General features: G+C 38.0%; 1 protein-coding gene across 1 annotated transcript in view; it reads left to right on the forward strand.

Moving 5' to 3' along the window:
• The window catches only part of Spta1 (spectrin alpha, erythrocytic 1), a 63,284-nt gene that overhangs the window by 2,825 nt on the left and 33,525 nt on the right, over nucleotides 1-26,934 (forward strand). The window contains exons 3-20 of the mRNA XM_069999975.1: nucleotides 483-608; nucleotides 2,233-2,373; nucleotides 3,320-3,466; nucleotides 5,925-6,058; nucleotides 6,859-7,003; nucleotides 8,536-8,690; nucleotides 10,213-10,348; nucleotides 10,452-10,553; nucleotides 12,618-12,755; nucleotides 13,849-13,959; nucleotides 15,606-15,683; nucleotides 15,825-15,980; nucleotides 17,499-17,703; nucleotides 20,095-20,276; nucleotides 22,863-23,106; nucleotides 24,008-24,130; nucleotides 24,583-24,800; nucleotides 25,793-25,885. Coding sequence (XP_069856076.1) covers nucleotides 483-608; nucleotides 2,233-2,373; nucleotides 3,320-3,466; nucleotides 5,925-6,058; nucleotides 6,859-7,003; nucleotides 8,536-8,690; nucleotides 10,213-10,348; nucleotides 10,452-10,553; nucleotides 12,618-12,755; nucleotides 13,849-13,959; nucleotides 15,606-15,683; nucleotides 15,825-15,980; nucleotides 17,499-17,703; nucleotides 20,095-20,276; nucleotides 22,863-23,106; nucleotides 24,008-24,130; nucleotides 24,583-24,800; nucleotides 25,793-25,885 — 2,634 coding nt within the window. The remainder of the gene's footprint in view (nucleotides 1-482; nucleotides 609-2,232; nucleotides 2,374-3,319; nucleotides 3,467-5,924; nucleotides 6,059-6,858; nucleotides 7,004-8,535; nucleotides 8,691-10,212; nucleotides 10,349-10,451; nucleotides 10,554-12,617; nucleotides 12,756-13,848; nucleotides 13,960-15,605; nucleotides 15,684-15,824; nucleotides 15,981-17,498; nucleotides 17,704-20,094; nucleotides 20,277-22,862; nucleotides 23,107-24,007; nucleotides 24,131-24,582; nucleotides 24,801-25,792; nucleotides 25,886-26,934) is intronic.

Below are 26,934 nucleotides of genomic sequence, written 5' to 3' on the forward strand. Positions count from 1 at the left end.
AGGAGAGAGCTCACATGCTGATGTTGAGTAGGGAACTCCTGGAACAAGATCAAAGTGACTTATGCAATGGATCCATTTACACATGATAAAAGTTGTTATGAGACCTATCATCAGTTAGGGATCTGTTTTGAATAGAGCCCAGCTCTTTTGGTCTTTTCTGAATAAGAACACTAAGTGTTACATATGTTTAGTCTTAGTGGAGCTTGCAGAGCCAATAGTATATTTACTGATAATTTCCCAAAGATCATAGAGACAAGAATTCCTGTCTTTTTCTCTTTGGCCTCCTCCTAGGACTCCTTCATATCTATGGTTAGTAACTCTACCTTTAGTGACCATTTCTTTGAAGACACAACTGTTCCATTTATGCTCAGAGGTTATCAGTTAATTCAGGTTGGGAAGCAAGCTATTTTGCCTAGTATGAATAGAAGGAATAAGAAGACCACACCATAATCTAGAGGATCTGTTTCATTTATAAATTTCAGGCAAAATATCAGAAACATGAAACCTTTGTAGCAGAGGTGCAAGCAAAATCAAAAGTCCTTCCTGAACTGGAAGAAATTAGAGAAGTCCGGTTTACTGAAGATCATTTTGCCCATGAAGACACTAAGGTAAATCACTGGTATTGTCTCAGTGAGAAATTTCCAATTGTTGATTATGTTAATAAGATTTTAATTGAGTATACCAAATATAATGTTGATGGCTTGGAACAAGAGCTCTTGTCTTTTGTGTTCTGCTGGTGTTAAGGTAGAAGAAATAAATAAACTAGGAGATCCTTGTGTTCTATAACTCGGCAGGGGGATGGGAGGGAGTTGCACTATGATGTGGAAGATATCATTTGATAAGATTACATCTCTCTCTTTTGCACTGGGAGTTAATGTGCCTCAAGATCATGTTGCTTCAACCTCTTCCACATTTCTCAGAGGTAATGAAGTTTCCAATGCTTCCCCTCATTCTTTCTTCTGACTTCAGTGTCTTTTACCTTAAAACTTTCCAAAAATTAATGATCACCTATTTCAATCTTCTCTGAAACCCTTCCTCTTTTGCCTCTGAAAGCTTTCTTTCACACACCACACCATTTAACCTTTCCAAACTCACCTTTACACTCAATTTAAGATAACCCTAGACTATCTTGTCTTCAAAAAATCAACCTTGAGCACAATGATGGTAAAAATCACAGTCATTTCAATGAAAATTTATAACTCCTATTCTTATTGTATTAGCTACTTTCTAACTTAACCAGTGCATTCATACTCTTCCAGACATGTCTATTGATAGTCAATTCAAGTTCCTTTTGGTATATTGAAGAATTCATCTGTTGCTAAAACATGATTGCCCTATATATTTAAAATCTGGGACTGGTCCTTCTGTGCAGCATAAAAGTTCTAGCTCATTTCACTGCTAGCAAAATAAGATCAGGGAAAATAAAAATTAGCAAGAAAAGAATCTTAGTAGAAAGAGAAACTCAGAACAAGAAAAGTGTATGTTCATTTACATAAGATAGAAGTCATTTTGTATTACTCACTTGTGTGTGTAATTAATCCTCTACTGTAATAAAAAAAATTGGAGAAATTGTTAAAAAACATCTTTCACATGTCAGAAACACTAGGGCTCTATTGGACAGCATTATGACAAGGGGGAAGGAAATATGGTTCATATGCTACAGTGAGCAAGGAGAAGTTGAAAATGTAAGCTTCTTGAAGATGGCATTCAGATGGTAATGTAAATTTCACAAAATGTGTAACACAGATGTTCCAAGCTAATCTGGAATTCAAAATCTTCTCTAAAGTCCCAAACTCTATAGTCCCAAAATATTCTAGTGCCACTTATTTCTAGTAGCTTAGCAGAACTGTATACACTTTCTGGGAAATATTCATGCTCTTTCTTCTAGGGCACTGTTCTGACTATTTATTGTATGTGAAACATTCTCCATCTATCATCCACCTGTGGAAATTCTTTCCGTTGGCTCAGTTTAAATACATATTCTTGTATCCTTCTCCTTGCTCATCTTGTAGATTGCCATTGTTCTGTTCTCTAAAATCCCAAAGCATTTCAACAAGATTTCCTCTCACAGATGATACGGTAGCTATTTTCATGCATATTCTGTTGTTTCATTTGTGTCTTTCTTGAGTGGGAGGAAAGCTTTTAAGCTGGGTTTTTCTTCTGCACACAACTCTGAGTCTGGATCTACTTCATAGCCCCTGCCTGAACGGTTCTGCCTCTTCTCTCACAAAGACCCACCTGGAGGAACTGCGTCGCCTGTGGGACCTGCTGCTGGAGCTGACCCAGGAGAAGAGCGATGTGCTGCTGCGGGCCCTGAAGTTCCATCAGTACTCACAGGAGTGTGACGACATCTTAGAGTGGATCAGGGACAAGGTATCAACAAACACGGTCATTACATTCAGTGTACATCATGCAAAAATTGAACCACATAACTTGAGGGTAGGGATGAGGGAGAAGGAAGAAAGGGGTGACATTGACCAAGAAGGACTGTACTCATAGCCTGACTTGTGAAGTAGTAACCTCTTTGTACAACTACTTAATATACATCCAATACATTAGCTATATCTCTATCTGTATCTATATTAAATACAGCATGCCTTTGAACCCTCTGAGCCCTCTGAGCCAGGTATTCTAGAGCAACTTTCTGCAGATTACTCTGCAAAAAAGAAAGCCCAATCCTGGACTTTATCATTTTGAAAGAAATAGAACATTGGGCAAAGATGTAGGGATGTTCAAGAGATTAATATGGTAGGGAGCAAACAAAAACCTATAGGTCTGAATATAAAGAAGAGAAAAATTTACACAGAAATAGCATGCTTTAAATTTAATGTAGGCTCATCTCCCCTCTACACCCTGGGTTCTTTCATTCCCTCTCCTACTTTTTGATCATATTCAAGGTCTTGACTGAAAATATTTCCCATTCTTTTTCTAATCTCTTGCCTCTCCGTGCTTATTACTACTATGTTGAGTTTTATATTTCCTTAACTTTCTAAACACATTTTTCTAAAGACTGAAGATATGCTAAAGCGATTGCACTATGTAATGCTTTTTTTGTAGATTTGCAGTACACAAAGGTAATAGAATCAGGATATATTGACTCATCATCTTTTGGAACATAAAAAGGATGATTCTAGAGGCTCTGGTCAGCAACTCCTCTAATCTTACTGAGTGTCAAAAGGCATTGTCCTCACCTCAAGAAATACACACCTGCTTCTGGCTTTTCCCAGAAGGACTCTCCCAGGCTCCACCAGTATTTCCATTCGAGTTGTCCCAATGCAAATATTTACTGGTGACTTGGGAAACTTTTCTGTGTCTATAGGAGGCTATAGTGACACTAGTAGAGCTGGGTGAAGACTGGGAGCGCACAGAAGTTCTGCATAAGAAGTTTGAAGAGTTCCAGGAGGAGCTGGCAGCTCGAAAAGGGAAAGTGGACAGAGTGAACCAGTATGCCAATGAGTGTGCTGAGGTGAGGTGGGGCAGTGGAGCCAAGGTGGGGAAATATCCTGAGCTTCGTGAAGAACTTCTAGTAATTAGTAGGTGGGCTATGAAAAAATAGGGCATTGCAAGAAAACAGAGTGCATATTCTTAAAGTAATAGGCATAAGCAGCTCCCTTTACCTTCTGGATCCATCCACTCCTTAAAGTCTATAGAAATGGAAGTTACAGGGGTGGGGGGAGGAGATGCAAGGAGACAGAGAACAAAGATAGAGAGAGAAAGAGAGGAAGAAGAAGAGGAGGAGGGATTAAATGAAGTAACTCCTGTACCATGCAATATATTGTGTGTTCATGTTTGTGATGTAGAGATAAGAACAAATTAGCATAAAGTAGTGCTGAGATATCACTATATAGCAAGATATAGATATAGATATATACACAGGTATGCTATCCATTGTACATGGTTTCCATGATTATTTTTAGAAGTTGCAAAAAGGAAAACTGATTTATTTACTATCATTAACTCAAGAAAGTGCACAAATGGGTAGACAAAGGCCTGGTATCATAATAAATTACCCAAGAACATAATATGTAAGAAAAAACTGGAATGGTACATGTGTATGTGTATGTGTGTATGTGCAAAATCAGACATATATAATGTATTACATAATGCATATACCTACATGCACACATATAGTACATGTTCATGAAATAGTAAACTCCAATGGTTGCCTAGATCATGCTTTTCTATATATAGATCTATAATGATTTCAGTTGTATATTGAAAAATGTTAATAACCTTGTGTTGGAAGAACAAAGAATTCAGGGTGGACAGGCACTAACAAAGGAAAAAATGATTGTTTTCTAATTTATTTTACATGCCATATTTCCAACAGTTCCTACCTTTTCCCCCTTTGCAACATTTTTTCTTGTTGTGAAGGCTTCTCATTTATCTATAAACTTCTAACCATTATAAAACTTAAAACAAAAAAATTGCTTATAATTCAGTGAGTCAGATATTTGAGCACCAGCTGGGTTATTGTCCTCCTGTACCTCCTGTATTTTAATGTGACTGCAGTTAGTAGATGATTTAATTAGAGTTGCATCAATCCCATGTTTGGAGCATTGCCAGAGATAATGGAATGTCTCCATGTGTTCTCTTGTCCTTCAGTAGGCCTGCTTCTTTGAATATCAGGCAGGGGAGGAGAAGAGAAGCTGAAAGACTTCCGTGCAGCAGAGATGCTGGAACTTACAGAAAATTAATCCTGTCACCTACCACTAACCCAGTCCAAGGCTGACCTGGAGTCAAAGCAGGAGAAAACAGACCCTACCTCTAGGAGGGAGAAATAGAAAAAACGCATCTACAATTAGATACAGCTTCTCTTTTGGCGTGGGGCCTCCACAGCTATAACAGAAAGGACCAGACATTCAGGGTGGAGACTGGAGACAATTCAGTGTGAGGAGCCTTGGAAATAGACTATGAATGAAAAGAACTGGCGAGATGAGTGAGGGGTAAAGGGATTTGTACATATGAGAGCTCTTCAAAATCCTAAAATATCAAAATAGGAAGAGGCTACTACTTAAGTATTCATAAACATCGTCGCTTCAGGTAGCTTGCAAAACACCTGAACATTTCTACAAAACCCTATGTGCATGGCCTACACATAATTATAGAAAAAGACGCCGGGCATCAGTGGCTCACGCCTTTAATCCTAGCTACTCAGAAGGCTGAGATCTGAGGATTTTGATTCAAAGCCAGCCCGGGCAGGAAAGTTCCTGAGACTCTTATCTCCAATTAATCACCAGAAACCTGGAAGTAGTGCTGTGACTCAAGTGGTAGAGCACTAGCCTTGAGCTGAAGAGCTGAGGGATAGCACCCAGGCCCAGAGTTCAAGCCTCATGACCAACAAAAAGAAAAAGAAAGAAAGAAAGGAAGAAAGGAAGAAAGGAAGAAAGGAAGAACGAAAGAAAGAAAAAGAAAGAAGAAAGAAAGAAAGAAAGAAAGAAAGAAAGAAAGAAAGAAAGAAAGAAGGAAGGAAGGAAGGAAGGAAGGAAGGAAGGAAGGAAGGAAGGAAGGAAGGAAGGAAAGAGGAAAATGTTTTTCCTTGAAATATAAAAGGTATCAAGAGCCACAGAACTAGCATTTAAGAAAATTAAGTTGTACTTCACAAAGGGAAATGTCTTTCCCTTTGCTTTTAAGTTTCAAGGTGATTTATCAGGCACTCTGTGTGTGTGTGTGTGTGTGTGTGTGTGTGTGTGCCCACACACAGGCAAGTGTGCATCAAGTCCAATGCTGTTGGCACAGGATATAATCTCTGGCAGACTGGGTTTTCTATATTTTGGTAATATGCATGAAATGACAACTAGGAAGCCAGTTACTGTGGTCCTCTCCACTTCCAACAAAGTATTGCAGTGTGAAATTACATGTTTAAGTGATTTTTTAATCTAACTTCATCTTTGCATACCTCAAAGTATTGGTTTTCTTTGCAGGAAAAACATCCTAAGCTGCCCTTGATAAAGTCAAAGCAGGATGAGGTAAACATTGCTTGGAAGCGTCTCTGTAACTTGGCTCTCCAAAGACAGCAAACACTGTCCAGTGCTGCAGACCTCCAAAGATTCAAGAGGTATGGATTTTCTTATAGAAAGAAAAAATAAACAGAAAAAAACATCATCTGTCTTTCCTTTTTTTTCTTTTTTTTTTAATCTTTCTTTTTTTCTTAATCCTGGGCTTTGAACTCAGGTTCTTGAGTAAGCATTGCCATTTGAGTCATGCCCCAGTCCTTCTGGTTTAGCTTGGTTTTCGTTATTGTTTTGCTGTTGTTGCTTTTCAAAATGGATCATGTGCTTTCGTTTGAGTCAGTTTCAGACCTTGATCCTTCTGCCCCTGCCTTCAAAGTACCTGGGATTACAGGCATGCATCCCCAGGTGTGGTTCTTTCTATTAGCCCTGTCTACTCCTCTTAGAAACTAGAGGTTAATACTTCAAATCAATGAGCATCAGGTTTTTCTTGCCTTTATGACAGTGAGAGTTAAGAAAATTGAGATGTACTCTAAAGCAATGATATGGAAGTTGAAGGCCAAATTATAAAAAAAAATCACACTGGTGTATTAGAATCTCTTCTGAGACTAGATCGGCAAATAAGAATTTGATGAGGGAGAGTGGGGAAAATGCCATTTATGAATAGCTGGTTCTGATAGGAGAAGTAACTCTGGAAGACCAACTGTTAGGAGGTCCTTAATATCCCAGTGGACACAACCCTCAAGGATTAAGCTTTTAACTTAATTTTTGCTAGCATGTAGGAAAAGTAGGGTAATTGCTACGTGGGTGAACTAGGCAGGTCCTTGCTGTGTGTTCTGCTGTTCTGCTTGCCTGTGGGGCCTATCATACTGTTTTGTTAGTGCTTATATTAATGTCTATCTGATAGGGATGTGACTGAGGCCATTCAGTGGATCAAGGAGAAGGAGCCTGTACTTACCTCAGAGGACTATGGCAAGGATCTCGTAAGCTCAGAGTCACTGTTTCACAGTCACAAGAGACTTGAGAGGAACCTTGCAGTCATGCAGGACAAGGTAAGTCACTGTTGGAGGAATGGTTTTGCTCATAAAGTTAGAAAAGTTATGTGTTAATCATCAATGGAAGGCAAGTTTTGTGGTACTTCATGATATGTCCTTAGACTACTTTGGACTTGTCCACCAATTTTGGGAAGTTCTTACTTTATTAAAATTATTTTTTCGATGTATCCATGCTCTGTGCTTCATATTCTCATTAAGTAATGCATAATTTAAAAATAAAAGGATTGCTGTGAGAAGAATTCTCTGAAATACCCTGTGGTCAAAGTTTTTCATTTCAGTACATTTTTTTTTGTTTCTGTTATAGTTGAATGCTGTTTCTTTCTATCCTTCACTCAGTAGACTGGGGAAGCATTTTCTTCTTCTTTTCTAATAAGCTATGAGACCCATTAAACTACATTTGCCTTTAAGTTTCTTTCTAAAGTCTGGAAAACTCTGTTTCATATATGTGAGCAAATATAGGCATGCTAGACTTAGAGCAAACCTATATCCTTGAACTTTTCCCGTCTTCTATTTCTCCCTGCTCCCAACTCTTGCCCAAATTTAATCCCATTATTACTGGTTGTCTACAAGAGTTTGCTCATGTAGAGTATTTTCTGTTATCTAATGATAACTCTGCCCGCCTCTGACCAGTTTCTCAAACTGCCACTATTTCACTTCCTTAATTTTTCCTCCTTGTTTTTACTTTTGAATAATAAAACCCCAGGCCTTGATGAATATTGATAATAAAATTCCAACTCCTCTTCAATATCTGATTATAGTTGAACATAATGCATGAACTAATGGTAACACGTGGATAGTTGCCCAGGGTTGCCTTTTGGCAAAAGTGATCCTGCTTTTTGAGAATCGTGCTTAAAATTGCTTGGTGTTACTGGAATTTTCTTCATCTTTTGGGCAGAAATGTCGTCTTGACTCCCACTATAATATTCAGAGCTACAAGGTGGTGAGGAACAGATCGAGACTTAAGTCTGGCAGTAGTTTCTAAGTTGGGCACCAGTGGCTCATGCCTGCAATCCTAGCTCCTAAGGAGGCTGAGTCCTGAGGATCTTGGTTTGAAGCCAGCTCGAGCACATGAATCTGAGACACCCTTGTTTCTAATTAACTAGCAAAAAAAATCCAGAAGTGGAGCTGTGGATCAGGTGGTAGAGTACCAGCCTTGAATGGAAAAAACTAAAGCAAGCTAGGCCCTGAGCCCAAGCCCTAGTACTGTCATTAAAAAAAAGAAGTTTCTACCTCATGATTATTAAATGATGAATGCCAAATGAGCAAATGCATGTAAAGAGCTAAGCACAGTGAGATATACAAAATGCTCAATAAGTTATAAGTATAGCATATTAATATATTAGTGAAAATTTGTCAATATTAATTCATCAGTATTAAGTATTATATTAAAATAGTGAAATTTTGTCAACGATTAGTATTCATATAATTGTTGTTTTATTGTATCTCTGTCATTAAATTAAGCAAGGAGTCAAAGTGCATGGATTCTCTTATTTCTTTCTTATTCCAAAGGTTTTTTTCTTATTCCAAAGGTAAAGGAGTTATGTGCCAAAGCAGACAAGCTGATGACTTCCCACCCTGCAGATGCCCCTCAGATCCAGCAGATGAAGGAGGAGCTGATCTCCAACTGGGACCACATTCGGGCCTTGGCTACGGCCAGATATGCAAAACTTCAGGCTTCTTATGGGTGGGAATCCCCCTTCTCTGTTGCTCTACCTGCCTCTCCCAAAGTAAAAAATGGGTGAAGGGGCTAGAATAGGGGGGGAGTCAAGTCTTCTGCCTACTCAGTAGAAGCAAATGAAGTTTTACCTTAACAAGGAAAGTCTCTTATGGCCTCACACTTACCCCCCCACTCATCCATATGCCTCCATCGTTCCATCATTATAGGCTATTACAAAGTAGACACATCATGCCAGAATAGCTCTAGCTAAAGAGCTAAATTGTCCATCTGAAGGGCCTCAACATGACTCCAGAATCATCTCCTGAGACTGAAACCTAAAAGCTTACAAGAAGCCAGGCTTTGGTGGTTCACACCTAGCTACTCAGGAGGCTGAAATCTGAGGATCACAGTTCAAAGCCAGCCAGGGCAAAAAAGTCACCATAAGACTCTTTTAAAATTTTTATTTTATTGTAAAGATGCTGTACAGAGGGGCTACAGTAACATGAGCAAGGTAATAAGTACATTTCTTGCGGAACATTGTTACCCCCTCCTTTGTTTTTCTCTTACTATCCCTTTCCTCCTCTCCCTCCCCAACTCTTCCTTTCTCCTCTAAGTTGTAAAGTTCATTTCCAACATTGTTGCAATGGGTCAACCTGTATCCTTGTTTCAGCACTTTGAGATTCTTATCTCCAATTAACCACAGAAAGAAAGAAAGGAAGGAAGGAAGAAAGGAAGAAAGGAAGGAAGGAAGGAAGGAAGGAAGGAAGGAAGGAAGGAAGGAAGGAAGGAAGGAAAGGAAGGAAGGAAAGGAAGGAAGGAAGGAAGGGAAGGAAGGAAGGAAGGAAGGGAAGGGAAGGAAGGAAGGAAGGAAGGAAGGAAGGAAGGAAGGAAGGAAGGAAGGAAGGAAGGAATCCCAAACCTAGAAGTGATTCTGTGGTTCAAGTGGTAGAGCACTAGCCTTGAGCACAAAGAGGCTCAGGGACAGCACCCAAACTCTCAGTTCAAGCCCCACAGCCAACAACAACAACAACAACAGCTTACAAGAAATTGTCATGATCAGGCATTATTTTAATAGTTGATTCTTATACTTAGTATTGTCATCACCAGAAGACCATGTTTATCTTGTGGCATAAATCCAAATAATGAACTTAATTTTTTTTTAATAGGAGACCATTTTTTCCATTTTCCTGTTTTTATTAATAAGCTAAATATAAGCTCAGGTACATAAAGAATTCCTAATTCGAGTACTTCTGGCCATGAAATGATGTCTGTTATTTATCTACTGGTTGCATTGTGGGGTTTCTCCTCTATTTCAAGTGCCTCTGGAGTAGGTGTGACTTTAACGTGTCGTACTTGGGACACTCATGCACACACACATACTCCCGTTATAATATCAGAGGAAGAAGAGGAGTATTAGCAGGAGAAGCATGTCACATGTCAGAGACCAGCCCAACCCTAACTGGTTGTTCAAGTCCTTTCAAATCTCTCTCTTTTTTTTCCCCTTGGCTACCCTTTGCCTCACCTATCCTACACCTCACCTGTCCTACAGGTACCATCGATTCTTGTCTGACTATGATGAGCTCTCCGGCTGGATGAATGAGAAAACTGCACTCATCAATGCTGATGAATTGCCAACAGATGTGGCCAGCGGGGAAGCCCTATTAGCCAGGCACCAGCAGCATAAGGTAAAGAGTAAAGGCCTCTCCTATAGAAGGGAGGGGGTTTGGTTCAGTGCCAAGAAAGTCGGGTTTGCTGCTCTGTTTGAGATGATTTGTCTTGTGGCCACAGCATGAGATCGACTCTTATGACGACCGATTTCAATCGGCTGATGCAACTGGTCAAGAATTGCTGGACGGCAATCACGATGCTTCTGATGAAATTAGAGAAAAGGTAATTTATTTAAGGGGATTTGTGACATTTCAATTACAAATATAGCTCTCCTTTCACCTCGTTACTATGGTACTCTCTGATTTAAACAACTTAGAAACCACCTAAACATGCTAATAGTATGGACATGACTTTCACATTGCTGCAGCTCAGAAGTTTTAACGACATTCTCAGCACACCAGTGAGTGATTGCCTCTTGAGCTTCATTTCATCAATGGTCTGACATCTACCTAATCTTAACCTCCATATATTTGCCTTCCTAACATATTCTGTTTCATCCCTAGATTGTAAATTCAATGAGTTTTGTGCCTTGAGCCACAGGACCTCTATTGTGTCCATACCAATGCCTGGTGCATGGCTGGCACCTATGCCACTTCTTCACTCTTCCATGCAACCTCAAATTAAGCTCAAATTTAAACACAGAGCTGCAGTGATGAGGAAATCATGTTTTCCATCTTTCCAACTCCATGGGTCATAGGAGCTAGCCTTAGTCCCCTGATCCAGTGAGATTTTGTTCCAGATGCATAATCGGGGCATGACAGTATTAGTGTGCCTCTCTCTCTTTTTCTTTTTTTCTTTTTATTGTCAAGGTGATGTACAGAGGGGTTACAGTTACATAAGTAAGGTAATAAGTATATTTCTTGTTGAACTTCTTACCCCGACTCTCAATTTTCTCCCTCTTTTCCTCCCCCCAGCCTGTCCCCCCCCCAAGGTGTACAGGTCATTTCCAACATATTGTCTTGTGTATATCGCTGTGACATTGGTTCCCCCTTGTCTTTTCTCTCGCAATTCTGTTCTTCCTTTCCCTTCCCTAATTCATATAAATATATAGACAATTCCAGGATACCAAAATCAAATACAGTGACAATAGAGAATAAACCATAGGAGGAAATCATAAGAAACAAGAAATCACATAGTACACTAAAAACAACAACAACAAAGAAAAAACTCTTGTGTCCATGTCTTGAAATTCATTTTGCTTAACATCATCTTATATGGTCATATGTACATAGCTATTGGGATATTCTGATCATCTGTTAAGATTATCCTAGATGTATACTAATTATTGCAAATAAGGGAAACCATGGGACCTGTGTGTCTTTGAGTCTGGCTTACTTCACTTAATATGATTTTTTTCTAAGTCTATTTCCTTACAAATGGGGTGGGGTCATTCTTTCTGATGGAAGTATATAATTACACACACACACACATATCACATTTTCTTGATCCATTCGTCTACTGAGGGGCATCTGGGTTGTGTGCCTCTCTTTAGCTCTCTAAATTCTGAGTACAGCCTGAAGTTGTGTGTAATGGCTGAAGTTGAAACAATCATATTTTTGAGTTGCCCAGGACTCTGAAACATTACAATATCGATTGTGTTCTTTGGCAGAACCCTAAGTCCTTGAAAAGTGAATTTTATTCCTGGAATTCTGAGAATTTAGGCTGCTTTTTTGATGCAATGAATAGCAATAGCTAAAATGAGCTGGAATTCATTGAATAGATTCTTGCTTAGAAACAAAGACTATTTTTCTAGACTTAAGAATGTATTTTTTTCTCTTGGTGGCAGTTTTTCTCATGTACTAATGGCTTTTTTTTATTACAAACCAATTCTTGTTCTGACATTTTATGTGTTATACAAACTTGAACTTCATCAGAATGCTACCCATTTTTAGACTCTATATTCTCTGGAGTACATTTCGAACAGTTACATTTTGTCCCAATGGATCACTTTACTATTCTTTCCCGATACTCATTTCCTGATACTCATTCTGCTTTAAAACACTGTTTAGCCCAGTATTTTTGCTCTCTGGCTCTGTTGATCTAAATAGATGTTTTTCTTCCCTTTTATACATGTAGAGAATACTTCTCTTTTATGGTTTTTCATCCCACTGTTCTAATATTACAGCTATTCATTTAGATGTTGGAACCTTCAGAAAAATGCTTTCTTTGTATGCATTTTTGTATCTCTCAATCATCCCCAAATTTATATCTATTAGCTACTCAGAAAAATATAGATAAATTTAATGAGTTAAATTGTGTTTAATATATTCTCTCTTCCTTTCCAAGATGACAGCCCTTGCCAATGCCTGGGCTGCTCTGCTGGAGCTGTGGGACAGGCGTCAGCATCAGTACCAGCAGTGCTTGGATTTTCACCTCTTCTCTCGAGACAGTGAGCAAGTGGACAGTTGGATGAGCAGACAAGAGGTAACATGAAATGTGATGGGTTGAATGTGAAATCTCCTCCCAAAGGGCTGTGTTTGGGAGCTTGGTTGCAAAGTGGTGGCACTAATATAGGAGGCTCTGGAAATTTTCTCAGGTGCTTTCTTTAGCTGGAAGAAGTGGGTCTGGGGACATGTCTTTTCCTGTCTCTTTCCATTCTTCTTGCCTAGCATGAGGTGAACACTCTTGTCTTTCACATCCTTTGCCACTGTAATGTTCTTTCTAAGCATCTGCATCAAATAATCATGGAACCACTGAACATGATGAAACTATGAGCCAAAATCAATCCTTTCTCCTTTCCATTCTTCTCCTGGGTATTTTGGTCACAACAATAAGAAGTAATCCAGGAGGGATTCCAGCCAGTCCCCAGAAATCACTTCCCCTGCCTTTCCTTTAGCACGGTGGCTTTTATCAATAACCCTCACAACCAGACTGTCTGGAAACTGGAAAATGAGTCATGACAAAAACAAACATCAGAGCATGCTCAACAAACCTCCCACAGTTTCCTCACAGGCAAAGACATGGAAAAATATTTAAGTACAAGCCAATTGTAGTAGCACACCAATGATCCTGGCACTCAGAAGACTAAGGCAAGAAGATCAAAAGTTCAAGGTCAGCCTCAACTACATAGCAAAATTCTGTCTCCAGAAAATGTATATCTAAATGCTAGCACAGAAACTTTGACCTCAATTAAACGGTCAAAAGAATATCAAGTGGGTAAGGAATCAGGGGAAAAAAATTATGATGAGTCAGACAGGGAAAAGAGGAAGTATCAGAGGTGATTTCCTGGAGGAAGTGAGTTATCCTCTTGAGGTAGTTTTAAAACCTTAAATAATGCCTAGACTGGTTGAGATAATTGTATGTAAACAGACCCAGAGATAGTGGTGAAAAATTTCTGTGAGACCAATGGGAGAAAAGTCCAAAGCTCATACTGCTTCAAGTTTTTCCGCTTATTGTATTAGTCTGTGTTAATTCCCACCTTGCTCTCCAAACCTTCTGCCTCTTTCATTAGTCCTTATTTCAAGAAGAAGCTTTCTCTTCAATAAGGACATCAGGATGTATTTATTTTGCCCTACAGGCCTTCCTGGACAATGAAGATCTAGGAAACTCACTGGGCAGTGTTGAAGCCCTTCTTCAGAAGCATGATGACTTTGAAGAAGCCTTTACTGCCCAGGAAGAGAAGATCATAGTAAGAAATGGATCTTGGTCAGGCATTTTCTTCCTGCTTGCTTTTATCATTTCATCCAGGATGCTTTCCTAGATAGAACCACTCCTATGGCAGTCACACAGGATTAGCCTTATTAAAGTTCCATCCCAATGGTGTTTGTGGTAATATTTACTTGTATTTTTTTTTCAAATTCTTTGGTTTGTGCTTGGGAAAGTGGCTCAGTGGTAGAGTGCTTACCTTGCATGCATGAAGCCCTGAGTTCGATTCTTCAGCACCACATAAGCAGAAAAAGCAAGAAGTGGCACTGTGGCTCAAGTGGTAGAGTGCTAGCCTTGAGCTGAAGAGCTGAGGGACAGTGCCCAGGCCCAGAGTTCAGGCCCCAGGACCGACAAAAAAAATATTCTCTGGGTTTGATTTTACAGACGTGTAATGTATTTAGATAATATGAAAGCCAAAAATTATAAAGATTTATCTTCTGATAAAAAGTAGGACATACCAGGAAACTTATCCTGCTTACTTTTATAAACACATTCATTATACAAAGTAAATTTAGTACAAAGTGAATTTTGAAAATGTTTCAAAATGGTAGGCCATTATTTTCCTCTGATGAAATATCTGATATGTCTTCTTTTTAATAAAAGTTACTTGGTCCATATTCAATATAGAGTCATCACTTAAAAGTTTGAAATCTATTTTTAAAGTTTTTCTTTCCTAGTTATATCTCAATATAGTTTTTACTTCAGTTGTCATATTTAGAAGATCTAAATAATATCTACTCTTTAATATCTACTCTTTTCCTTTATTATATAGTTCTCCTTTTTATGTCTTCATCATTATGTTTCTCACCTAATATTATTACAATTTTTCTATGACCCTAAGTTCAGAGAATTACTCAATATATGAAACCTACTTTAAAGGTACAAAGAACACTCTATAAACCCAATATCTGGAGTGTCTTTGCCTGTCTCCCAAAATAGCGCTTACTTTAAACACATATACACAAGCAAACATATACACACACTGTACACCATCTTACCACCAGCATTAAAAATCCAATAGTCAAATTCCAAATATTTCCTGTAATGATACTTATTAATTAATTCATATTCTTATTCTGTTTATTCTAGTAGTTAACAATGTAATACAGTTAATTTTTATAGTTATTATTTATTTTAGATCATTTTCCAATTCTAATGAATAAATTCTACACTATAGCCATTTGGAGATTTGGGAATGCGTATGTATAAGCACTCACCTCTATACTTTCTGACTCCTCTCTCCCAAATAACTAGAGACAGAGATGTAGCTACAGATATATATGGTACACAAATGGGTGGAAAGAGATTAAAGAACTAGAAAGACTTTGACAGGGACTCACTGTTGATGTGGTGCTTGCTTTGTCTAGATAATTTCAGAACTGATTAAATATTCATCGGCATTTATTTACTGTAACCTGGACTGGAAGAGTACTGTACCACAGACAAGGCAATTGGCATGCCTAAAGTGTATGTTTTAAATACAGATCTTTACAGAAATCAGGAATAAGACCTGACTCTCAGACTTTTCATCTTCCCATTTGTCTATGTTTCAGCTATAAAGAGCTAAACTGTGGCCATTTACTCAGGGGTCACTAAGGCAAAACATTTTTTTCTCTTATTTTCTTTTAGACTTTGGATGAGACTGCGACAAAACTTATTGACAATGACCATTATGATTCTGAGAACATTGCTGCTATCCGTGACGGGGTATGTCCACAGTCCCCAAGCTTCCACTTGCTGTGCACTGGGATCAGGAAAAGCATTGTGTGCCTGGTGTCCATGATGGCAGTGGATCTTAGGTATCCAGTTAGGTCTCATTAACAATGAGTTTATGCATATTTTTTGCAGTTGTTGGCCCGGAGGGATGCCTTACGTGACAGAGCTGCCACTCGACGCAAATTATTGGTGGATTCACTGCTTCTGCAACAACTGTATCAAGACTCAGATGACCTAAAAACTTGGATCAACAAGAAGAAAAAAGTGGCAGATGATGAAGAATACAAGGTAGGCAAAGTTCTCAGAGCCTGAATGTTTAGCATCAGTTGTTTTCACAGAATTACAGCTTTGGAGCTAAACTGAGAGCTTGTAATCCCTACTTATAAAATGAAGATATAGAGCTTGAAAAAAGGAAATCGTTCCCTAAAGACGTATACCTTATTAAAAACCAGGAATCCAGATTATGCATTCTTACACTCAGTCATCACTCTCCTCTTTCCTCTGGTACATATAGTTATAATGGTCCTTAACAAAACAGGGTAAGGAAAAGAATGCTCCATATGTGTCTGCTTTTCCCCCTTTTATCACTGTTTTCATCCCCATCTGTATCCTTATTTCTTTTATTTTTTATTTTATTTTGTTGTTGGTGGTGGTGGTCATGGGCTTGAACTCTGGGCCTGGGCACTATCCCTCAGCTCTTCAGCTCAAGACTAGTGCTTTACCACTTGAGCCACAGCATCACTTCCAGTTTTCTGGTGGTTATTTGGAGATAAGTCTCACAGACTTTTCCTGCTGGCTTTGAACCATGGTCCTCAGATATCATCCTTCTGAGTAGCCAGGATTACAGGTGCGAGCCACACCAGCTCCTGGCTTTATTCTCTTGCCCCAGTTGACCTTAATTCACAATCTTTGTTTTTCAGGTTCCCAAGTAGCTGTGATTATAGACATGTGTCACCAGTCTTACAGTAGGAAAGCATTCCTCATCTCACTAAGAGTTTGGCACAATACAGGCTAAATTTAGTTTTGCTGGAAAGGGGAAATTCTAAATGTTATATTTGAGGGAAGTAGGCCCTGAATTTGAAGTCATACAAATGTATTCAGTTAATTAGAATGGGGTTTGCCATATAGGTAAGGAGCATGAACCTTGGAGAAGGCAAACCTAAGTTCAGATTCTTGCTGTCTACTTTTTTAGTTTAACTCCAGAACTATCTCTAAGCCTTCAACTTCTAGTCCTTAAGGTTGTTCCAAAAATACTATATAATATAAACTATTATATATGTTTGCTATTTATATACCTTCACATTTACACTCAAGGGTAGAATTGGTCTCTTGCTTTTTAGGTTCATATCTATTGAAAGTATTTACCTCTCCAGTGAGTAAATACATTCTCTTGTCTCTTTATTAGAACTATAATGTCTTACTTGTACTTTTAACTCTGTGTAGCATGAGTTTGAACTCTATAGAAGAGTTATGATTTCAGTCCACACACAATAAACAGACCTTCTCTATATGGGGCAAATGGAGGATGGTTTATATACTATGAGAAGAATGAAAAATAATTTGGATCTATTATGACAGCTCTGACTGATTGTTAGTGCTTGCATGTGGGTCACATTCAAGCTATTCAGGCCCAGTAGAAATAAGTGCTGGATGAACCATTCTGTCATGTATAATAGTGCAAGTGAATGAATGGTAATTGTAATCGCTTCTCAGTATAGTTAAGTTCATGGGAAAGTAGTTTCTTCTCCTCAAATTTTTCTGCCCTTCATTCTTAGAGTAGTGATGTACTTTTCCATCTTTTATCAGGACGTACAGAACTTGAAGAGTCGTGTTCAAAAGCAGCAAGACTTTGAAGAGGAACTGGCAGCTAATGAGATCATGCTCAACAACCTTGAGAAAACTGGCCAGGAGATGATTGAGAGTGATCACTATGCTTCCGATGCTGTGGCCGCTCGTGTGAGAGAGGTTGCCAGCCTCTGGAAGGAGCTGCTGGAAGCCACAGCTCAGAAAGGTCAGAAACAGAGGTTTTGGTGGAATGCTAATTATTCCTAAACTCTGAAACCTACCACTTCCATTGTTGTTATCATGAACTCACCTGGAGACCATTAAAAAAAAAAAAAAAAAGGAAAGCTTCCCACTTGCTTTCCCATCTCTTCTTTTTGTTGGTCAGTATTTTGGATTCTAAAGTACAGAACCATTTATACTAACAAAAACTGATCTTTTGTTTCTGTATGTCGATTTTTAGGTAAGATTTCCTTTGTTTCCTTCAATTTTTTTCCTTTTTTACTGTTCTTGAATAAATGTTACTGGATCATCTATTGACTTGTATGAAAACCTAATGCATTTAAATTTGGTTTTGCACATGTTGTTTCTATAAACTAGACAGAATATGGTGACATGTGAATAATTTATAATTTAGATATGTAAAATTGACATTAAGCAAAGTATATTTTATGAAAAATTATAATTTCAGTCATCTAAAACTGCAAGAAAGATAAAAATAGCAGAGTGGAGGGAGGAGGATAAGAAAGTGTATTAGTGGGGTGAATGTGATCAGCGTTCATTACATTCATATGTGAAAATTCACAATAAAATGTCTCACCATGTACAATTAATATGTGCTGATAAAATGTACATAAAATGACCTTATTAGATTTACAGGAAAAGAGGATTGGCAACACATATGATGCTACAATATCTTATTTTTACTGTACTGTTCCTTTTTTAACTGATTTAAAATATTTATTCTCTGCCGTAAGTTTTTTTTAAAAAACTCCCCACATGTATGTTTGAATGGTCTTACTCATATTTTACCTTGCCTCTTACTTTGGAAAGTTAATCATTTGTCAATATTTTTTATCACAAATAATGAGTTAGTACCTTCATTATTTCTTCATATTGTTATTACTTAAAGTAGTTGTTCAAAGGAGTTGCCATCTAACAAAGCAATTGCTTTGAATACAATATATCTTTTTTTCTTTTAATTTTATTGTAAAGGTGGATATAGAGTGGGATTACAAGAGTCAAGTAATGAGTACATTTCCTTTTGAACAATGTCACCCCCTCTCACATTCTCTCCCAATTTTTCTCCTCCCAACTTCCCTCCCCCCAAAGTTGTATAGTTCATTTCCAACATAGTAAGTTTCACTGCTCAATTGGTTCACCCCTTGTCCCACCACTTCTGTGCTTCCCCGTCCCTCCCCAAATCAGATAGACTTATATACAAGACAAAGGGTCCAGAAATCAAAAAACGGTAACAGAAGGGAATAAACAAAAGAAAAAAATGAAAGAAAAAAGAAATGAGAAAAGAACCACAAACATATAATAATAAAGTATATCTTGATTGGTGTCATCTCTCTCAACATTTTCACCCATCCCTCCTCTAACCCCAACGTCCCTCACGCCTCTTAATTAATCCCTTTTGAGTATCTGCTTCTTAACCCTTTTTGAGTACCTACTTTTGAGTATTTTAGTTTGCTGAAGTCTGATTTTGGCTTTCCAAGGAATTACACTATTTGAGATTGCCCTTAAATCTGCCTATTTACATTAATACATTTGTATATACTTGCAAATCACCGAATGTATTTACATAGGAGTTTGTAAGCTAAATCTAGCTTCTACATACTAGGGAAAACAGCCCTGACTTACTTTGCTTAAGTTAATTTTTTCCAAGTCTTTCCACTTCTTTACAGGTAATACCTTCAGTATTTGTTCTGAGTGCCATCTATAGACATGACTCTGCCCTACTTACTGAGGAGAAAAATCATAATAGCATAGGATGTCATGGCTATTTCTTGCAATCAGGAGACATAGTAATTGCCTTACAAAAATAATTGCAGTATGTTGCTTCAATATCATAGAATCAAGAATTTTCCCACTCATAATGTGACTAATCAACTATCTGAAAGAAAACATTGTGGGAAATGGACTATGATAGAAGGACAGGCAGTAAGAAAGATGGTGCCAAGTTCAAAGAAACCAAAACTTCACACTGAACCAACTCCAGATTTGATGTTTCTCTTTGAAAAATGTGTCATTTTCTCTTTGAAAAATGTGTCATTTCAGTTTGGATCTCTTTGTAAAGTCTCAATAGAGTATAACAAGTGACCCATGAAAGTATCTAAGGTAGTTAAAAATCTGTCAGAGCAGAGATATATTTCACTAAGAATATAGCTATTATTTATCCCTATTTTGCTATCTTTACAATATTTAAAACTAAATTCCATCAGAATTCTAAAATTTTAAGATGACTTTTGTATAATGATAAGCAAGACAGTTATCTTGCTTTTTTCTCTTGGTACTATAAAACTATTCTATATCTCCTTAAGTTGAAGGCGAATTATCATAGTGTCAAGAGGAACAGTGATCGTTATTAATACCTTATACCTAATGTCTTTCCCAGGGTCCCAGCTGTATGAAGCCAACCAGCAGCTGCAATTTGAAAACAATGCTGAAGACCTGAGGCATTGGCTGGAGGAGGTTGAATGGCAAGTTGCCTCTGAGGATTATGGGAAAGGCCTGGCTGATGTTCAGAATTTACTCAGGAAACATGGCCTCCTTGAGTCAGCCGTGGATGCTCGTCAGGTTTGTTGTTAAGTGTCTGGCAAATGTAGGAGCTTGTAGTTGTTCTCTGAGCGTACCCATATTAAGTAATTACTATTAAAGAAAGTGAGAGAGCAAAGAATCAAAGGAAAGATTTCAAAAATTTTAGTTAGTCGGCTATCCCTTCCCAGTATCTCCTCCAATTCTGCCATTCTCCTGAGTGCCTTTCTTCAGAACCTCATATCTGATATGACACTATTTTATTTTAAAATTAGCATACATGAATAATATGAAGGGGACATGGCTCGAGTAGTTCAAATCCTAATACTGCCGAACATTAAAATTTAAACACAGCATTTTAAACTCTTCTAAATATAATACCGTTCTCTCAATTTAGAAACCATAGGTTTTATAGACAGCCTTGACTCTTTCTCCTTATGTGGTTTATAGAAGGTCATTTCACCTCTTTTGCCTGGATACTATTACTTGTAAAGTAAGTGTTTGGAATAAAATTGTCTTTTACCATGTGGATATTCTATGATTCAAAGTTAAATACAAAATAGAATATTCAAAGTCAACTCTACCCATGTTTTAATTAAGAAAACTAAAATCTATAGCTATAAAATGACTTTACAAAGACAATGGATTTCCACAGACAAAATTAACAGCAGGAGTCTGGTATTTAAAATACCAGACTCCTATTTAAAATAATTTTATCTGGTTACATGTTTGTAGCATAGTTACTATGAGTTTGGAGAGCATTCAGTAGAAGTTCATTTCCAGCTGACTTAATTTCTTACTCCAGGGGTAGTCTTTTTTTTTTAATGACTCTGCTGCTCCTTGAAAGGTCATGCTCTTAAAAACACATCTTTAATATCTGCTATTTTGTTATTCTGACTTATATAGGAAAGCCAAAATAATATACCTAAGGCATAAAAAGAGTTCAGTTGCTTTCATAGTTTTAAGAATGTTCAGTAGCACTTTAAATTAAGTGAAAGGCTAGAGGGAGGGAAATATGGCTTTGAATCTATATAAAGGAGGTGGATATGGAATCAAATTTTAAGGAGGGCAGAGCAGATTCTTGTTGAAGTTTGTTATTTATTCAAAAATAAATTTAAATCCAAGAGAATAAACAGCATATTAAAATTCTTTTTTGTTGGGGGGGGGTCTGGTTGTGGGGCCTGGGCCTGGGCGCTGTCCCTCAGCTCTTCAGCTTTTTTGGGGGTGGGTCCGGTTGTGGGGCCTGAACTCTGGGCCTGGGCACTGTCCCTCAGCTCTTCAGCTCAAGGCTAGCACTCTACCACTTGAGCCACAGTGCCACTTCCGGCTTTTTTCTTTTTGCTTATGTGGTGCTGAGGAATCGAACCCAGGGCCTCATGCATTGCAAGACAAGCACTCTACCACTGAACCACCTTCCCAGCCCCATTAAAATTCTTAAGCAACAGGTAGGTGGAACCCTTCTTGGAAAGACAGGGAAGATAGTAACCAGGAATTGGTTCTTCTGCAGAATAAATTTTAGATATAGAATGTTGAAGTTGGACATTATCTTCAGTTTTTTTCTATCACAAAGTCTTCCTTATGTACATGAGGAAACAAACAGGGCAACAAACTTCCAAGATCCAATTGCCATCAACCATTAGCAAAGAATAGAAGTCAGGTCTCCTATCCCCTCAGCCCGGAACATCTTGCTCTACATTCAAGGTTGTGGAAGTGAAAAGTGTCTCACTAACAAGGATATCGGATGTCTGTTTTATTATAGTATTTTTAAAGCATTATAAGAAATGAGAAAAGTTATCAAGAAATTTCCATTTTTTGTATATCTTTTAATTTTTTTATAGAGAAGGAAATATATATATATATTGACAATTTTGTTCAAAAGTGAGGAAAGACAAAATCAAATACTCTAGTAGCTGAACACTGAAAAACAACATAGAATCAGTAAAACCAATACCTTGTCCTGTTTCTTGAAAAACTTCTCTTATACATCTCCTTCCAATAAACAAACCAATCAAATAAAAATGCTACGTACCATAATTCTATCAGACTTCACTAATAAAGATGAAATTCATCTCATATCTACTTTGATATAGAGAGAAAGATGTGCAACTAGAATTTTATTTCTGGGAAGATCTCTCACAATCCTGTTTTTATATCGTTTTCTAAATGAGAATAGCTATGTGTAGTCAAGGATATCCATTGTGTCTTTTGTTCCAGGATTCTAACATTTGTTTTCACAACACCACATTTTATTTCCTAGGAACTTAACTTCCAGAAGATTTCCTTTTCATTTGTAAACATAGCTCATTTCCAAGGGAGAGGGAGAGAACTGAAGAGGTACACAAGTAAAAAAGGATCCTAGTTTTTCCCCTGGGGTCCCCAGTTTATCAATACCCACCATGAAAGGACTATAGCTCTGATTTGTCTGATTTTCTTGGGGCTTCTTTGTCCTTTCTGAACGTATTTTGAAAATTACTTTTCAGTAAAAGAGCTGTCAACATAATGACCCCTCCCAGTCTCTGTCACTGGTTTAAAACTCTTAACACTGTACATCCAGGAGCTGATTCTCCCATTGCTCTCACCTCCCTATTAAATTACAAGATTTTCTGACACGTTTTATTTCTTCCTCAGGATCAGGTGGACACCCTCACAGACATGGCCGCACATTTTGAAGAAATAGGACATCCCGATTCTGGGGATATTCGTGCAAGGCAACAGTCCTTGGTGTCTCGATTTGAAGCTCTGAAAGAGCCACTGGCCACCAGGAAGAAGAAGCTCATTGACCTCCTCCGTCTGCAGCAGATTTGCAGAGACACAGAAGATGAGGAAGCCTGGATCCAAGAGACTGAGCCCTCTGCAGCTTCCACCTACCTTGGTCAGTAGAGCCTGAGAAGAATGAGCAATAAGGAAGGAAAGAACGAACATCTGCAGATCATTTGAGAGACCTGGGGTACAGTGATGGAAGGATAGAAAATTGTTCTCAGCTCTTCCTTCTCAGTGACACATGAAAACTTGAGAAGATCTAGTCTTCAACTTTTTACTACATGTTCTAAACCTTAAGCTACTGTGAAGGTTCTCAACTGAGCAGTCATAGTTAATATTTGAGGTACCAAGTACTTTTGTTGGGTTATTGATGACTGCTTTTTATAAACTATAAGAGCTGTCACAAAGATGAGAGTGTGAATTAGCCATAAGACTGTCTTACTCTTTGAAAGCTATTAGATCACAAAAATGAATACCAGGATAATTAATTAAAGCTCAGGTAAAAACAGATATAAGTATTGTACAACATTGTGCTAATGTTTTGGGTGTGTCTACAAGAGTCTAGACAATGGGAAAACTTCCTAGAGGAGAAAACTCTGAGGCTTTTTGGAAAGCATAGAGTTTCTGGGGGGAAGTTTTTGAATGAGAAGTACAGAGAAAGAAAGTTTAGACAGAAGAGAGGTAAAGCATGGTTAAGGAAGGTGAAGCAGATTGTTTAAGATGGACAAGATTCAGTGTTCATACTTTATTGTGTGAAGTTAATGAGGTACATTTTCTCTGTGAGATGGAGTCTTGCTGTGCAGTCTAAGCTTGCCTAAAACTTGGCTTGCTACGCATGTTGGCCTCAAACTCATGATTCTTTTGCCTGAATCTGGGAGCTCCTAAGTGGAGATGGATGTAGAATGGTGAGATTGCAGGCTTGCGTCACCATGTCTAGTTCATGAAGCAGATTTTATAAGCTATTCCTAGTACACTAGGCTAATTCACATCCTTGACATTCTTTCTCTCTGTAGGTAAAGACTTGGTTGCAGCTAAAAATCTCCTGAACAGGCATGAAGTCATCCTGGCAGATATTTCTAGCCATGAGCCACGCATCCAAGTGATAACACAGAGAGGAAACAAAATGATAGAGGAAGGTATGTGTGCTTTAGACTGAGCTGGCCAGAATTACTACTCTAGACCTCTGGGAAGAAAGTTGTATGATCTTGGAGCTTCTGGAGACTCAACTATAACTGGCCCATTTTTTTTTCCACTTCATGCAAAAATTCCCTTTGGACAGATGGGTATAGGACTTGGGTTAGTTCAATATTTTTGAGATATGCTTTTGCTAATTCTGAGTATAAATAACACAAGGATATTCTGTTTCCAGGTATAGACCCATTTACCACCACATATAAACTTTAATTCCCTATTTAATTGCCCTTTCTACTTAATCTCAGCATCCTCAGATGTTCCCAGGGAACATAAGAAAAGTGCCACATCGACCAAATGTGTCACCTTTCTTGTGCCTCTGTTTCTCTAGTCCAGGTTCTCAAAGGACTAGAGTATGGCAGGCATTCATGTTCACTGGGACTGTAACTATCCACAGAACACTTTGCTGCAGAAGATATAGCCTCTCGGGTTGAGGGTTTGAACAAGAATATGGAGTCTCTCTGCACTCGAGCTACTAGGCGGCACAACGATCTTCAAGCCAATGTCCAGTTCCAACAGTACCTGGCTGACCTGCATGAAGCAGAAGCGTGGATTAAAGAGAAGGAACCTATTGTCGACAACACCAACTATGGGGCTGACGAAGAAGCAGCTGGGGTAAGGTGAAGGGTGGGAGGAACCTTGTCTAGTGAATACTTAAAATGCCACCCAATTATGAATTTAGGTTTGTTGAGGTTATAAGACAGCTTCAGGTTGGGACAGTATGGAGTTTCCACAGACAATTACCTTTGGCCTTCTTCTCCTGGAATTCCGTCACAGTTAGCAAGAGCTCCCAAAATAGGTGTCAAATTTTTCTAATCCCATATAAATCCACAGATTCTGTAGAAAATATCTAAATTCAATCTTGGGCTTTCATAAGCCAATCACGGTCTTAAGATATACATATCTTAATTTCAGTACAAGTGAGAGCCTCATGCTCTCATTGGACATTTTTTTTGCTCATGGCTGGTGCTCTGCTACTTGAACCATGCCTCCTCTCATTCTGGCTTTTTGCTGGTTATTTGGAGATAAGAGTCCAAGTATTTGTCTTCTCTGCTAACTCCCAACCATGATTCTTGGATCTCAGCCTCCTGAGTAGCTTCTTTGAGTAGCTCTTGATTTCTATATTGAAATAAAATTAGACAAGTATGTTGCAGCCAGAAAATCCTCAGTGATGATAATGACCCTGCAAGCCTGTTTTTTTCATTGTCCCATGGAAAGCACATCTATTTCACAAACCTTAGGCACTAAGCATAATTGACGTGTACATTTAAAATTGTTCAAAGTGACGTGATAAAGTGTTTCATCGATAGGAGAGAGGGCAAGCAGTATCGTCTTTCAGCTATGATAAATTGATGAACCTATGGGTGCCAATTTTAGTTCATTTTTATTTCAGGAAATATATTGAAGTTGTTCTTCACTTGTTAATCCAGTATGCTTGACTCTTGCAAATTTAGGATTTGACGAGCTTTGTAATAAACATAAAACAAATCTTCACAGCATGTAAGACAATCACCATAAGCCAAAATAATGAGTAGTCGAAACCTCTCCTGGTACAGTTAGTGTGCCTCTTAGATATTCTCTGATGATTCTTTCATCAATAAATCCAGGCTCTTCTTAAGAAACACGAGGCCTTCTTAGTGGATCTCAATGCATTTGGAAACAGTATGCAAGCCCTACGGGACCAGGCTGAAGCTTGCCAGGTAAGAACTCTGTGATGACAAAAATCACATTCCTCATTCAGTGGCAAAAGAATTCTCTTTGTCACAGATTTCTTTTTTTAAAAAAATTTTACAACCACTGAAGCAATTGCACAGGGAACACTAAGTTCTATCTTCTATATTACTAAAATATCCATAAATATTTAGTTCAAATAAGTTTTCAATAAATATCATCACATGTACATCATTATCTATTTTGGCTTTCCCCTTTTTTTTTCTTTCCTCTGTTCTTTATTTGTAGCTACGATTCTTATCTTCCTTCTGAATTCTGTTCATTTCATACTTAACTTTCATTTAATATGACATTTAGTAAATGTCTGCCATATTCATGCATGCATAAGAATAATTCTTACTAACAAGAAAATTGCACTTTGTCAGGGGAGTAGGAATAAATGTTACATTATATATGTATAAACACAAAAAGGAGTCCCAAAAGGAAGGAATATTCTGTCCTCTTGAAATAATATTACCAGAAGACAGAGAAAATTTTTTTTAAATTTATTTTATTTTATTTGAGAACATACTGTACAGAGGGGTTACAATTACATGGGCAGGATAATGCATACATTTCTTACCAAGCATTGCAGCCTCCTCCTTTGTTTACCCTTCAGAGAAAATTTCTTAACTGAGGTGAACCATTTTATGTGAGTTATTGTTTTAAATGAATTTTTTTGTGCGGAGAAGAAGAAAAGGGCTGTTCTAGTTGATAAGCCATGAGAATAGATGAACTGTGCAAATCAATCAAGTATTTTTGGTAATGAGAAATGTAATCAACTGAGAATATGAGAACGGCTAGGGCACAAGGTGAAATGAAATTGTGGGAAGTGATGAATTTGTAATCAAGTAAATGATGTCACAGAGCTTCCTATATGTAAGAGAAGAAGAAGAAAAACACATTCATCTTCCATTCAAGAATTTTTTTTAGTGAAAGACTTCGTGGGATTTTGCACACTCAGACTCAGCATGAAAAGTCAACATACATTCACAGAGCCCTTGCTGGGCCTTTGCCAGACTGTCAATAGTGAATGCTT

The sequence above is a fragment of the Dipodomys merriami genome, unplaced genomic scaffold (assembly GCF_024711535.1).
Source record: "Dipodomys merriami isolate MVZ:Mamm:240054 unplaced genomic scaffold, mDipMer1.0.p SCAF_56, whole genome shotgun sequence".
NCBI classification, from domain to species: Eukaryota; Metazoa; Chordata; class Mammalia; order Rodentia; family Heteromyidae; genus Dipodomys; species Dipodomys merriami.